A 14963-nucleotide genomic window follows, 5' to 3' on the forward strand; every position below is an offset into this window, starting at 1 on the left:
CTGTCAACACACTCGCGTACGCATTAGGTGGTTGCGTACGAGAGTTTGCCAAAGCTTGACGCCATGCGTACGCGGACACATACATGCATACGCGAGAATTCCCTGTTTTTCAAAAAGTGTATTTTTGAGTTTTAAACCATTCCTTTACCTTTTCAAACCCTTGTAACAACCTTTTAAGACCCGATAATTAGTTTTTAGGCTGTGGAGTAAGGATAAACATGTTGAATAAGTCAAATTAATATTAAGGTTGTAAAGTGAAGAATTGTAACTGATGAAGTGCTGAAATATTGAATGTGATGTGAATGATGGCTGTATCGATGATGATTGATGATTGATTGAATTATATGGCATATGCACTTCTATTATCTGAGATATGAGTTTTTCTGGGTAGACGCAGTGGCTTCCACCACTTGCTCCAGGTTTAGACTCAATACTCTGTTAATCATCTGTTGCAAAATGTGACCGGCTACTTTAACTTCCCGAATTCTCCCATGGGCAATTTGAGCTTGGGGTTCTCCCTGTGGATATTTTTTATCTTGGGGATGCGCGCACAGAGGGACCGTCTAAAGTTTGCTACCGAACATGTCGGGTTTGGCTATTTAACCGACAGATGAGACTCATCAGCCATAGGACAAGCATGCATCATATACATTTGTATGTTTTGCTTGAGTGTGCATTATTTTAGTTTGCCTAACTGCTTAACTATAATTATCTGCTACTTGCTCTACTTGTTGTATCTGTACCCTTATCTGTATTTTCTTTGTTTGATTTGTATGTGTATCTGAGAGACCCCTCATATGGTGGAGGCGTGATGAGAGTTGTTCCACCCGGTGATTAGGAAGTTTGAAGCAGACAGAAAGTGAAGAGTTAGTTTAGAAGCTAGAATTCTCTTAGATAGACTACCAAACTTTCTGGCTTAGCATAAATTTTAAGTTTAATCTGAGTTTCGGAGTTCTAGAAATGCCTCTGATTTTTCCGAGACCTTATATATTATCTATGTGAGAACCTTTACCATACTGAGAACCCCGGTTCTCATTCCATACATATTCTGCTGTTTTTCATATGCAGGTCGAGAGGCACATCGCTAAGTATTCTAGAGACCTTCCGGAAGCGAAAAACTATACTCTTGGGATTTAGTATTTTGCTGCTAGTTGTATTTATATGTATATGTATTCTCCGCCCTGTATATTTTGTGTAAGTCCCTCCTAGAGGTTGACAATGGAGAAACAGGTGTTCATATTATGTGTATCCGTACGAGTGCGATGCGATTTTTTTTTCTGTTACGCTTTTGCTTAGCTACTTCTTCAAGGCTCCTAGTTATAATTTCTTTCAAATATATTTATATATGTCTTTTCTTTTTGAGGTCGTAATACATCGCCATCTCTACTTTACGACTTAAACATAAGGCTCTGTGTGGTTGGGTATTACAAAAGATCTGCCCAAGAAGAAACAATAGCCTCTTAAAGATCGCTGAGTGTCAGAACATCCGAACCAATCAAAGTCACTAAAGCCGAGAATCTGAACTTCTGGGAAAGAAAATTCCTTTTCCGCGGCTACTCTTTAAGTAACTCAAAACTCACTTTGCGGCTTGAAGATGAGACCGAGTAGGAAACGCCAATAAATTGACTTAATTGTTGTGTTGCAATACATGATGTCTAGTCTCGAAGTGTAAGATATATGAGGTGACCAACCAAACGTCGATAGACAAAGGGATCCGAGAGAAGGGGGTTGTCATCCTGATGAAGTTTTGTAGCACTATTCATGGGAATAGAAGCTAGTTTGGCGCCTAACAAGCCAGAGTATTCTAAAAGTTCATGACAAAATTTTCTTTGAGAGAGAAAAATTCTTTTTTTCTGATTGAGCAACTTCGATACCCAAAAATATTTCAAAGAATCCAAATCTTTAATTTTGAAATGCTGGTTCAAAATTGTTTTAACAACAACAGGTTCAGAAATAGAATTTTCAGTTATAACCAAGGTTCAAAAAACCGGACCGATCATCAAACCGCTCTAGTTACTGGTTCACTGGTTTACTGGTCTAACCGGTCCAACCGGTAGTTCAACCGAAAAAACCGTTTTAGAATAGAATAATAAATAAATTATAAATAAATACCCTAAAATATAATTATAGTCTATATAAATCTTAAAATATCTTCGAAATTTAAAACACTACATAAAATATCATCAACTAAATACATATGATCTTATCAAAATCCAAACTCAAAAGTTAAATAGTAATAAAAGCATATCTAAATATTAAATCCCAACATCATGGTTTATCAATCATCAAAATCCGCAAGAACTCTGAAGACCAAGCGGTGCAGTGATCTCTGAAGAGCAGGATCTCTTTCAAATCCAATATCCTCTATCTCTTCTGCTCACAAAGTTAATTCCTTAAGAAGTAATACGGTTCCAATCTTTGCTTCGGTGCGGTGTTTCCACTTGGCACGAACTCTTTAATGTTATTATCATAACCCAATTGAAAGATTTGTAGATTAGGAATTTTGTGGAGGAAGCAGTATAGAGTCTGGTCATGATGTCTCTGCCATGTGTGCAAGTGAAGTTGTTTCAAAGAGGTAAAGCGGTACTTGCGTGTGTTGCTCATTAACCACTCTACTCCTTTAGAGTCAATAGTCAGATGCTCAAAGTTGGACATTACCTATATACATCAATTTATACAACTCATTATCAAATAAACTCCAATTACACCTATCAATTAATACACTTTGCAAGTGGCTTGTTTAGATCCATTGCAATTAGGAGTGCTGCCATCTAAAATGCTGGTTTGGAATTTCTTAAAGAGTATATGTATGTGTATTCTAATCTTTGAAAGAGAAAATTTGTGTGCATACATAAAAATAGCCACAGCAATGAACATTAACAATTCTGCCTACACAATGAACATTAACAATTCTGCCTACACAATGAATATTAATAATTCTGCCTACAGCAATTCAGCCAGTCAACAATTATGCAAAACCGAGTAAGTTTCCAGCATTAACAAAGTACAAAACAGAGTAACAAATATCAGCTTATTTAGCAAAGGAACGAACAGAAATTGAGCAACAAATTTCAGCTTATTTACAAAATAGAGTAACAAATTTGAGCAGAGGAACGAACAAAAATTGAGCAACAAACAGAAATTGAGCAACAAACATAAATTGAGTTACAAAATAGAAGAACAGCCAGTTAATTTTTAGATTATTTATTTCTCGTGCTAACCAACAAACAGAAATTGAGCAGAGGAACGAAGAAGGAAGAAGATGAACAGAGGAAGTTCACAGAGGAAGTTCATAGAAATTGAACAGATACTCGAAGTTCACAGAGGAAGTTCACAGAAAATTAAACATAAATCTAAGGTCACAGAGCCACAGAGGAAGTTCACACAGTATCAATTTCATGTTTCTTATACTAAAGAAGATGAGCAGAGGCGAAGAACAAAGAAGATGAGCAGAGGACGAGTCACTCACCTGGGGTCGATGGAGGGCTACTGGTGTTGACTGTTGAGGACTGCGCGACGATGAAGACGATGAGAGGGCTACTGCCTGTTGGTGTTGAGAAGATGAAGATGATGGAGATGGAAGGCTACTGGGCAGGGAACCAAGCGACGATGGAGGGTTACTGGGGCTGAGGACCAGGAGACGGCGGTGGCGCTGACGACCTGAGACCGCGGCGACAAAGGAGGGCGACTGGGCGGCTAGGGTTCAGGGTGGCTAGTGTTCACTCATTCTCACTGTGAGATGATTCAGATGAATCATGCATGAATGGGGTCGGGGGAAGAGGGGGTGGGGTGCTCCACGAGCGGGTCGGGTCGGGTTAATTTTTTGTTTTTTTAAAAAAACTATAAAACGTCGTCGTTCAGCAGAACCGGCCGGTCACCAGTTTGGCCCAACCAGCCGGTTTTTGGCCAGTTCACCGGTTCTTCAGCGGTTCTTCTTAAGGCGGTTTTTAGAGGAGGACCAGACCGTTTGCATTGCCAGTTCGCGGTTAAACTGGTCGAACCGGCCGGTCCGGTACGGTTTTCAGAATCTTGGTTATAACAATATCATCAACATAAACTAGAAGAATAGAGATTTCAGCACTAATAAATTTAACAAACAAACTATAATAAGAAATAATCTGTTGGTATCCATGAGATAGTAAAAGACTGGAGAGTTTCTCATACCACATGTAACTAGATTGTCGTAAACCGTATAGAGATTTCAACAATTTGCAACATTGATTTCGGAGAGTTGCCACAATTTCAGGGGTAGAGGCATATAAACATCTTCTGAGAGATCACTATGTAAGAAAGAATTATTGACATCTAGTTGGTGTATGAGTCAGTACTTCATGGTTGCCAAAGTCAGGACTAATCTGATAGTGGCAGGCTTGACAACAAGAGAAAATGTCTCTAAAAAATCAACACCTTCAGTCTGAGTGAATACCTTAGCCATAAGACGTGTTTTATATCCATCAATGGAACCATCTGGCTTACGTTTGATTCGGTAAACTCACATGCAGTCAATCGACTTGATACTTGCAGGACAATCAATAAGATACCAAATTTTGTTCAATTCAAGAGCATCCAATTCATCTTTCATGGCATTACGCCAACTAGAATGATTGTTGGCATCTTTGAAAGACTTTGACTCAATCTCATATTGCAGAGACAAAAGATAGGTTTTATAAGCAGGAAAAATATAAGAAAAATACATAACAGAAGAAATTGGATAAAGACACATTGAGAAAGAGAAATTTGCGCATGTGAGAGAAGAATTACAAACATAATCGAAAAGGTAAGTTGATGGTTGGCGAGGTCGGTGATGATGGGCCTGATAGAGAAAAGGTTCTGGAGGGAGATGATGGTGTTGTGTTGGATGTAGAGGATTGAGATGTCTTGGCTTAGTGAGGCTTCGGTGAAGACTAAAGAAAGAATGGGAGATATTAGTGATGTAGGTGAAGATGAAATATTAGAATGGATGGGTTAGTGGAAATGAGGTGTGGGTCAATAGGAATAGGTTCTGACTCAAAAAGAAGACTACCTGGATTTTGTTTTTGAGGTATGTTTGATGATGTTGGAGTGGGTGTATGGAATTGGACATTTTTAGTGACTAAGGATAAGATTATTTCATAAAAAATCACATTTCTAAAAATCTCGATTCTTTTATCTTCTAAAACATAAATAATATATCCTTTAAAACCATGTTGAAAACTAATAAACACAACCTTTTTTGCTCTTGGAATAAATTTTAATCTATTTGCCATTAGAGTAGAAATAAAACATAAGCATCCAAAAACTTTAAGGTCATGATAATTTGGTGGATGATTAAAAACAAACCTCAAATGGTGTTTTAGAATTTATCACTGAAGATAAAATCTATTAAGCAAATAAACAGCATGATTAATGGCACAAGACCAAAAAGATTATGGTAAATTAAATTGAAACATAAGAGCACGAGATATATTCAAAATATGTTGATACTTATGTTCTATCTTTTCATTTTGTTGAGGAGTTTCAACACAACTATTTTGATGAATAATGTCATTTGAAACATAAAAATCATGTAAAATGAATTCTAGTTTATTATCAGAACGGATATTTTTTACTTTAGAGTTGAATTGTGTGTCAACTAAATTAATAAAATTATTTACATAATTTTGCACTTCTCTTTTTTATTTTAATAAAATAACCAATGTAAAGTGACTAAAGTCATCAATAATAGTTAAAAAATATCTATTATATATTATTAATTTTACAATCAAATGTGTCACATGTCATTCTCTCATTGCAATTGAAATCAAAATTTTTCCGCCAAAATTAAAGAGTTCTCTTCAGTCTCCACCTTCCCATCTCTCTTTCTTTATCTCTCTTATTTCTTCACTCATTCTATTTCTCTTGTTCTTATAGAGTTATATTCACTCTATTTCTTTTATATATCATTATCAATAACTAATTATAAATTTAAGTCATAAATAATGGGAATCACATTTCTAAAAGTGATGAAGAAACCTAATTGATCATTTAAAAAAGAAACGCTGAAGCTAAGAATCCTTCTTTTGTTACATTAATAAAAATAAGACCTTGAAATATTGAAATATTGGCATGCAATGAAAGTCAGAGTAAAAAAAATATAAAATAGGATAAAAGATCTTTTTTGTCTTTGAAGTTTGTTAAAAATTTTAAAAATACCCTTAGATTTTATTTTATTTCAACTTTGTTCTACAAATTTTCGATTTGCGTCAAATTTACTCTTAACGACTAATTTTTCAAAAAAAAAATTATGACCAATTCAGGAATAATTTCACAAGAACAATCTTTAACACAAGCAAATTAAACATATTTATCATGCATTATTGTTGGATTAATCTTAAATTTTTTAAAATTTAGTTGCTAGTAGTATATTTGATGCAAATCGAAATCTTTTGGAACAAAATTAAAACAAAATAAAATTTAAGAATATCTTTAAAACTTTTGACAAACTTCAGAAATAAAAAATATACTTTACCCTATAAAATAAAAAAACACACCTAAAGAAACATAACATTTCTCCTTCAATATTCATAGTGTAACTTCTTGAGACGATAAGAAATTGAAATATCAGTTGATTATATTCACCTATAATGTTTTGTTCTTTCTCTTCTTCATGCACATATCTACCAGTTAAGTAGTTACGTAACCATATTAAATATTCATCCTCTATTGTTGTGAAGTTTTTTTTCTCTCACATAACTCAAAAATAAACCCTTTTTTTGAGTGATTCTATTGATTTTCATCACTAAAATTGCTAAAGCCTCCCTAGACAATGAAGTAGCAGAGCATGCAAAGAAGAACAACAATTTGGTATTGGCCCTTGAAATGCTACCTCCTATAGCATTCAATTGCAAAGAGCTATTCCTTCCAAAACCTGTATGGGTTAGAATAGATCCATTGGAAGAGGTTCTTGAAAGAAAAATGATAGTTTGTGTAAATTATGGATAGTTTTGATTCATTCTGGTTAGAACTTGAATCAGCACTTGTATATAACTTTCCATAGAATAATAGAAATGACATTTTTGTTTTGAACAATTTTTCTCACTAGAGTTTGGTTTAAGAGTAAAAGAAAGAAGAAAATAATAGTTAATGGTTAAATTTTTTTTTTTTTATTTATAACTATACATTTATCAGACTAAACTGACTACATTACATCTTTTTGGTGCAACTCTTTCCAATACTTTGAAGTTCACATCTTTTCAAGATCAACAATGCATTCATAGTTCTTGGTAACTCCAATGGTCTTGCCTTGGTTATTGGTACATATTCTATTCATAATCACAATGCCTACCTGGTCTCTGGTTCTCGACACTTGAGAACCACTGATCTGCTTCTGCAATGCCTTTTAACACCGCCATTATTTCAGCAAATTTGGATCTATCATCCAGTCACAACACCCCCCCCCCCCCCAAAAAAAAAACCAACCAAAACACACAAAAAATGCAGTAATAAATTTTATAACATTAAGAATCTAAGATTCATTCTATAATCATATATCCACAATAATTAAAAACAAAAAAGAGCATGATTATACCCTTCGAAAGATCAAATGTATATCTCCTGCAATTATTTGTGAAAAGGGATATTTTAAAGAAATTAAATCCATAAATTGATTTATGCAGTACACACCACACAATAAATAGTACATGAACAACCAAATTTCATTATGAAGCTAAGATTGATTCTCAAAGTTTATAGCAGCATCAACCATATTCTATGTTGTTTGAGATTAATTCATTTTATGTTTATTTGTCTAATCTGAAGAGTGATTTTTGTGAAAGTAGCTATTATTCACTTCCATCTAAAACTGAATCTGAAGCTTATAATCCAATGGTGGGTTCAACTAGAAACCAAATAAGCTGACAAAATATTAAATCAAGTGTCTCGCAATTATTTCAAAGGGACAAACTGAAATCCAAATACAAAGGAAAATTCATACTAGAGATCTTCAATATTGTCTGTGCCAAAAGAAATTGTATTAGCATTCAAAAATATTCTACAAGAACAAATGCAATTTCAATCTGTACAACATTGTTTCACTTTTAATTCTTTATTCTAACCCCAGTTATCACAATGCAGAGAAGATTTAGAAAATACCAAAGAAATAGGTGTAGAAGTAGTTGTACTAGGCATTAGAATCACCAAATCTTTCATGACAGGTGTAGCTGATAACAGACAACAAAACTCCAAACCATGTTTTAATAATAAAAGCTTTTCAACATGATTTTAAACAAGAACAATGTAATAATCCCTATATAGGATTTTTCAACAAGAAATAATGAAATAATTCAATTAAGCATTTATTGCTAAGTAACATTAGTTATGAAAATGAACAAGGGTTTTAAGATAACATTAATTACAACTGTACATTAATTATGGAAATGAACATAATGTACATATTTTCAATTGATTTTTAAGAATTAAAGCCGAGTAACATTAATTATGAAAATGAACAAAGCTTTTAAGATAATTCATATTTGAACCAAATTAGCCAAATTCCTAGAAATTCCTTCTTGCACAGCCTTTTTTATTTGAAACATCAAGCGTAATCACAGACTTAGTATACAGGTTTCTTCACCTATGATCAGATTTTGAAAAATAACAAAAATGTTGAAATTGTTAACAAAAAAATGGGGTCATGCATTTAGTAGATGTATTTGTTTCAAAGATGGCAGTGAAAATCATGCATATATGTCATTAATCTTGCCACTGCATGTCTTTTAGAAGAATTCTAAGAAGATTCAGTCAAATAAAGCACAGTTGCTCATCAGACCAATCATGAGCTCTGAATTACTATCAAGAAATCTTAAGCACTAACCCACCAGTTACAACTAGGAATATCCGCCGAAACAGGATGCATGATAGCCATGGTAACAAAGACTCAAAAATCAGCCAATAACACATTTTCAAAATTAATTCAATAACAGTGAGATAACCAAAATCAAGGTGATAGTGAGTTCATGGCATTTCCCAAATCCTCCAACCCAATAGATATAAAATTTACCAAGTTCTGTACAAATTTTGACAACAGAAAATTTATTAATTTGAGTTGATTTATTTCTCCTTAGTGTCTTTTCAATAAGCCTCTAGCAATCATTTCATGAAGATGTTTCAGCGCTTGATCATTTTCACCTTTTTCCAACAGAGCACGAATAGTTGTTTCGTAAGTTACAGCATCCGGAGAGCAACCATTGTCTTCCATTTCCAACTTTAAGGCCAATGCTTCATGAAGTAGGCCCTCTTTGCAGAGCCCATTGATCATAACATTGTATATCCTTGTGTTTAGGTGATAGCCTTTAATGGAAAGATCTTGAAAAATCTTTTTTGCATTTTTAAGTCTTCCACTTTTGCACAGGCCATCTATAAGTATGGAGTATGTAAATATATCTGGATCAATGCCACTCTCTTTCATTTGATTGAATAGCATAAGTGCCTTGTCATGTTGTTTGATTTTGAACAAAGCATCCATCAAAGAACTGTAAGTGACTATATCAGCGGGTAGACCTCGATCATGCATCTTTTCAAGAAGCTCCAAGGCACAAAGGATTCTCCTTGATTTTCCCAAGCCATCAATTAGAGTACTGTAAGTTACCGTGTTAGGAACCAAGTTCTTGCGACGCAACTCTTCAAAGAGATTCAAAGCGTCATCAATCATTTTACTCTTACAAAAGCCATTAATCATGATATTGTAACTCCGAACATTAGGAAATGCTCTACTCTCGGCCATTGTGTTGAATACATATTTTGCCTTATTTACCTGATTAACCAAACAATATCCATCCATTAAGCTGTTATAAGTAACCACATTTGGTTTCACACCATGTTTTGTCATCACAGCCAACACATTCTTAGCATCTTTGATCTTTCCTTCCTTGCATAGCCCATCGATCAAAATACTAAAGGTACTAACATCTGGAGTAATGTTTCTAAGCACCATATCACTTAACAAATCAATGGCTTCCTTATATTGACCCACAAGACACAATCCAAAAATGAGAGAACTGTATGTGATAACATTAGGAGAAATTCTCTTAGCAAGCATTTCAGAAAATAAATGAAAAGCCCGACTTACAAGTGTATCCTTGCAGAGGCTATCAATAATTGCGCTGTACATGAAGACATCAGGAGCAATCCCATACTGAGGGATCCTTCTCAACACTTGAATAGCAGCTGATGTGTGTCCGGTCTTGCAGAGCCCATTGATCAAAGTCCCATAAGTGACTTGGTCGAAGTGAAATCCATGAGCCAGCACTCTGTCATGAAAGCGCACTGCTTTTTCAACACTACCACAGAGACAGAGACCTTTAACGAGTGTATTCAATGTTACCGTATTAGGTTGATAATCCATTCTGAAAATCTTGGCCAATACAGAGAAAGCAAGCGTCATACGACCCATGCTGCAACAACAATTAATTACGATGCTCAAAGTAAATAAGTCGGGAGCGATTCCTCTGGCTTGCAATTGCCGAAAAAGGGAAATGGCAGTAGGGAAATGGTTGGTCTTGGCAAGAGACCCCAAAATCTTGTTAAATTGGATTATTGATGGAGGGCGACGCATAGAGAGCATGCGAGTGAAGGAATGAACAGCTTCATCAACTTCACGAAGGGATGGGGGCTCAGAATGAGAGTGAAGGGATGAAGAGGAAGGGAAGGAAACAAAATTAGGGATTCGGAGAAGAGAATACCTAAAAATGAAAGTAATCCTTGAGGTTGAGGAAGACAACATTTTAGTGATTCCCACTTTTGTTAAGTCTGAGGCAGTACAGCTCTCTGGTCCAAGACGTAGACGACTAAACGTTGCTATCTCTGCGGAAATAGAACCCAATTTTTATCTGGTATGTGTAAGAGGGTATAACAACTTTGTATACCGCACTAGATGTGTTACATTTATATAAATTATTACATTTTATTATAAAAAAAATAAAAATTTAATATAAAAAAATATTAATAAATATTTTTTATTTATTAAAATTTATTATTATGCAATAAATTTTTATAATATTAAAAAGTTATATTAAAATAATATTTTAAATTGTAAAATAAAATTATAAAATAATTAAATTTTATTTGATATTATTTGATAAATAATTAGATTATTATATTTATAATTTATTAACTAACTATTTTTGTTAAAAATATTATTATATAATCTAAATTTTTATTAAAATATTTGTGAAATTTAATTTCTCGACTTTATATAATCTAACTTTTTATTTAATTATTGTTAGTTAATTTATTGACGAAAACATTATTACATCTCAAAATATTTTTCAATACAAATATCAGTTTTTATAGTTGCATTAGCTTCTGTAACACCCTACCACACAGAACTTTACACCTAGGATGTAAAACAGAGGTGGTGTGGTATTACGACCTTTAAAATAAAGTATATAATAATAATAACAAAGGATAAAATATACTAGGAGTCTTGAAAAACGGTAAAACAATTTATCACAAAATAAAAAGCGCAACGCTTAAAGAATAGAATTACTTGCTAGCTAAGAAACCAAAAAGTTAAAAATATGGATAAACGAAAGAGCGAAAAGAGAGTCAAGAATACAGTGAAACTAGCTCCTGACTCAGCCTGCGAAGCCAAGGCTGACCGGAGAATATATACATATATATACATAAGTGTCTCAAATACACAAAATACAAAAAAAGGACCCTAGCCTCTCTTGTAACCTCTATGAGGAACAAAATAATCAAATATCTTGGAGAGCAAGCTAAGTACATATATACATATATAATTAAACAGAAAACCCAAAATATCCCAGACTACTCCACTTCAGGAAATCCAGACGCCTAGCGAGAAGCCTCTCGACCTGTATCTGAAAATAACAACACAGTATGGGGTGAGAACCGAAGGTTCTTAGCATGGTAAAAGTGTCATGCGTATAATAAATAAGGTCCTGGGAATGCCAGAGGCAATCCTAGAGCTCCGTTATCACAATTACAAAACTTAATTTCTAAGTAAAAGCCATAGATAGGGGTAGGTATTCTAAGTACACTATAATCACTTGCCTTAAACCTAACACTTAACCAATTCACCATTCCTCCGTCCCTCTGTCTTCCATAATTCAGCAGAGACAAACAACCAATCAAATTCACGCACAAGTAATAAGCAGATAGTGCAAATAGCAAGAATAGCAGGTTGCAGGATATAAATATTCAATTAGGCAATCTCAAATAATGCATAGCAATCAAAACAAACAAATGCATATGATGCATGCCTGTCCTATGGCTGATGAGGCTCATCTGTCGGTTATCCAGCCAACCCGACAAGTCCGAAAACTTTAGACTGTCTCCCGTTGCGCATCCCCATAAGTCTATGCATAGATTTAACATTCATATATCATTCAAATTACTCACTGGGGGATATCCATACCCGGGAATTTATACGTGTCCGGTCACCCTTACGACGTAGGGTCAACAGAGTATCGAGATTCGACCTGGAACACGTGGTGGCGAACCACGGTTCTGTTGGCCAGGGAAACGCGTATCTCATATATCATTCATAAGCCATTTCATATTTATAATCATTATTTAATCATTCATCAAAGCCTTGGCATCATAACTTCACTTACATTCACATCTCTTCCTTATAATTCATCATATTTTACCTCTTTCTTCATTCCTAAGTTACCCCAACTCCTATCTTCCACTAATTACCAAGCTCACTAGTAAAATCTAGGGTTAACAGGGCAAAAATAGGGGGTTTAGGGGTTCAAAACCACGTTCAGATCATAAAAACATGGGTGCTGGTAAAACAGAGTGTGTGCGTACACACAGGTGTGTGCGTGCGCACAACTCGGAAAGAAAGCAGATCGTGTGCGTGCGCACGAGTGCGTGCGTGTGCACACATCACTTGGTGTGCAAGCGCCTTGCCTGTGCTAGCGCCACCAACAGAAGGCCCATCTTGGCATGTGCATGCGCACAGGGGCGTGCGTACGCACACTTTATAGAAAATACCAGGTATGCGTGCGCACAGAGACGTGCATACGCACAGGTGGATTTTCACTTCTATTGGGTGTGTGCGCACGGCTTTGTGCGTGGGCACACATCAAAAAACCTGGTTCTGCTGCAACTTACAAAAATTCAGTTTTTGCACCAATTTTTCGACGTCCATAATTTCCTCTACAAAATTTGGTTTTCTGTAAACTTTATATCGATCTCAAGCTTGTTAAACCCTCTTTAATTTAAAACAAACCTCATCTTTTTTCAAAATTTGTAGAGCAAGATATGGACTGCCGAAGTTCGTCAAAATTCACATTTTACCAAAAATACCCCAAACCCCATTTTTCACCAATTTCTCATTCTCTACTCACAAACCTGCAAATTTACAACACAACAAATCTTATTCCATCATCACCAACCACTAGCACATCAATGTCCATACCATTCCATAAAATCCACACAATGATTCCAATATATCAACATATATCACATATATCAATTCTTCATTAATAATTACAAGAACACTTACTCAATACCAACAACTCATACTCATTAATGCCAAGCATCTCATATCCATTAATTCCAACACAAGCCTAATCATCAATTTACCATCAACATTACAAAACTAATCATTTAATGCATAAAACCAATTCAACTTATTCTATAGTTCTCTAGCCTAAGTTTTCACACAACCTTACATATTAAACGTGCGAAACCTAAACCATACCTTGGCCGATTTCCACGTAGTTTTTTTCCAAGGCAACCCACTAGGCAGGATTGCAAGCTTCAATACCAAAATTTCAGCATCTAGTTTCCAACTCAAAGCTTCCAATTAAGCTTCCAACATTCCCAATTAGCTTCATACCATATATATACACCTCACATATATCATATCATGAATACCCATACATACACACTTAATTTTCAACACACATAACCAAGAAATCCAATAGGGTTTGAGAGTTCTCACCTCACCAACGGAGAATTGGGACAATACTCGGCAAGTCCACCAAGTTAATTTGATCCTAAACACCGAAATTACACAAAATTTCAACACAAAAGCCCAAGAAATTTGAAACTGGAAATGGGAGAATTGAGGAAGAAAATGTGACTTCTTACCTTAAAATATTATGGGCTTTGTAGAGCTCGACGCCGCGGACATGTGCCGCAGAAGACTCGTCAATTAGAGTTCCGCATTGAAAGTTACGTGGATTTGAAATTTAAATTGAATTTGGGGTTAGGATTTGATGGTTTCCCCTCCCTTCAGCGTGTTCTTCAACTTGCTGGGGAAATAAGAGCTGAGCCTTGCCTTATATACTTGGGCCTTGGGCCCAATACGGGACCGGTTTGGCCCGTTTGGCTCAATTTTGAGCCAAATTTTTTAAAATTAATGTCAAAATTCTTATTTTAATGAGTTCTATTCCATTTTAATATTAAATTTACGTTTTTAATTTTCTTAATTAAAATTTAATTTATTGACTAATTATTTACTGATTTTACGGGGTTTACAGCCTCCACACTATAGCATTATTCATGCATAAAGATTTTTTTTCCTTACGGTAAATATATAGAAAAAATTAACAAATAAGACAAATTTATAAAAATAAACTTGTTACGTGTAACCTACGTTATACATATTAAATAAAGTCGAAAAATTAAATTTTATAAATATTTTAAGAAACAATCATATTATATAATAATATTTTTAACAAAGTAGTTAGTTAATAAGTTTGAAGATAATAATCTAATTATTTGTCAAGTAATATAAAATAAAATTTAATTATTTTATATTTTTATATTGAAATTTAAAATATCATTTTAATATAATTTTTGATATTGTAAAAATTTTATTGCATAATAGTTAATTTAATGAATAAAAAAACTTATATTTTTATATTAATATATTTTATATTTATTTATTTAAAAATAAAAAATATTATATTATTATATAAAGTATTGTTATTAAAAGATATTTATTTATGTATTAAGATATTCTG

At 34.2% G+C, this 14963-nt stretch overlaps 1 protein-coding gene and 1 long non-coding RNA gene across 3 annotated transcripts; both read right to left on the minus strand.

Annotated features, from left to right (window-relative positions):
- Positions 1-8978: 8978 nt before the first annotated feature.
- On the minus strand, positions 8979-10822 carry LOC148565963 (uncharacterized). Of its 2 annotated transcripts, XM_021102754.2 has the most exons (2): positions 10698-10778; positions 8979-10608 (listed from the first exon to the last, which is right to left on the minus strand). In XM_021102754.2, exon 2 carries the CDS (start codon positions 10577-10579, stop codon positions 9077-9079), a length of 1503 nt encoding a protein of 500 aa, XP_020958413.1. In that variant the 5' UTR covers positions 10580-10608; positions 10698-10778; the 3' UTR covers positions 8979-9076. The 2 variants fall into 2 exon arrangements, with proteins under 2 accessions (XP_020958413.1, XP_088344701.1); XM_088488575.1 differs by having other exon boundaries at positions 8979-10822.
- An 800-nt stretch (positions 10823-11622) lies between these two features.
- Positions 11623-14229, minus strand: LOC148565964 (uncharacterized). Its single transcript, XR_015883619.1, has 3 exons — positions 14086-14229; positions 13694-13991; positions 11623-11840 (listed from the first exon to the last, which is right to left on the minus strand). It is a non-coding gene; the product is annotated as an uncharacterized LOC148565964 (long non-coding RNA).
- Positions 14230-14963: the final 734 nt, after the last annotated feature.

This window comes from Arachis ipaensis, chromosome B5 (assembly GCF_059453495.1).
Source record: "Arachis ipaensis isolate K30076 ecotype BB chromosome B5, ASM5945349v1, whole genome shotgun sequence".
NCBI classification, from domain to species: domain Eukaryota; kingdom Viridiplantae; phylum Streptophyta; class Magnoliopsida; order Fabales; family Fabaceae; genus Arachis; species Arachis ipaensis.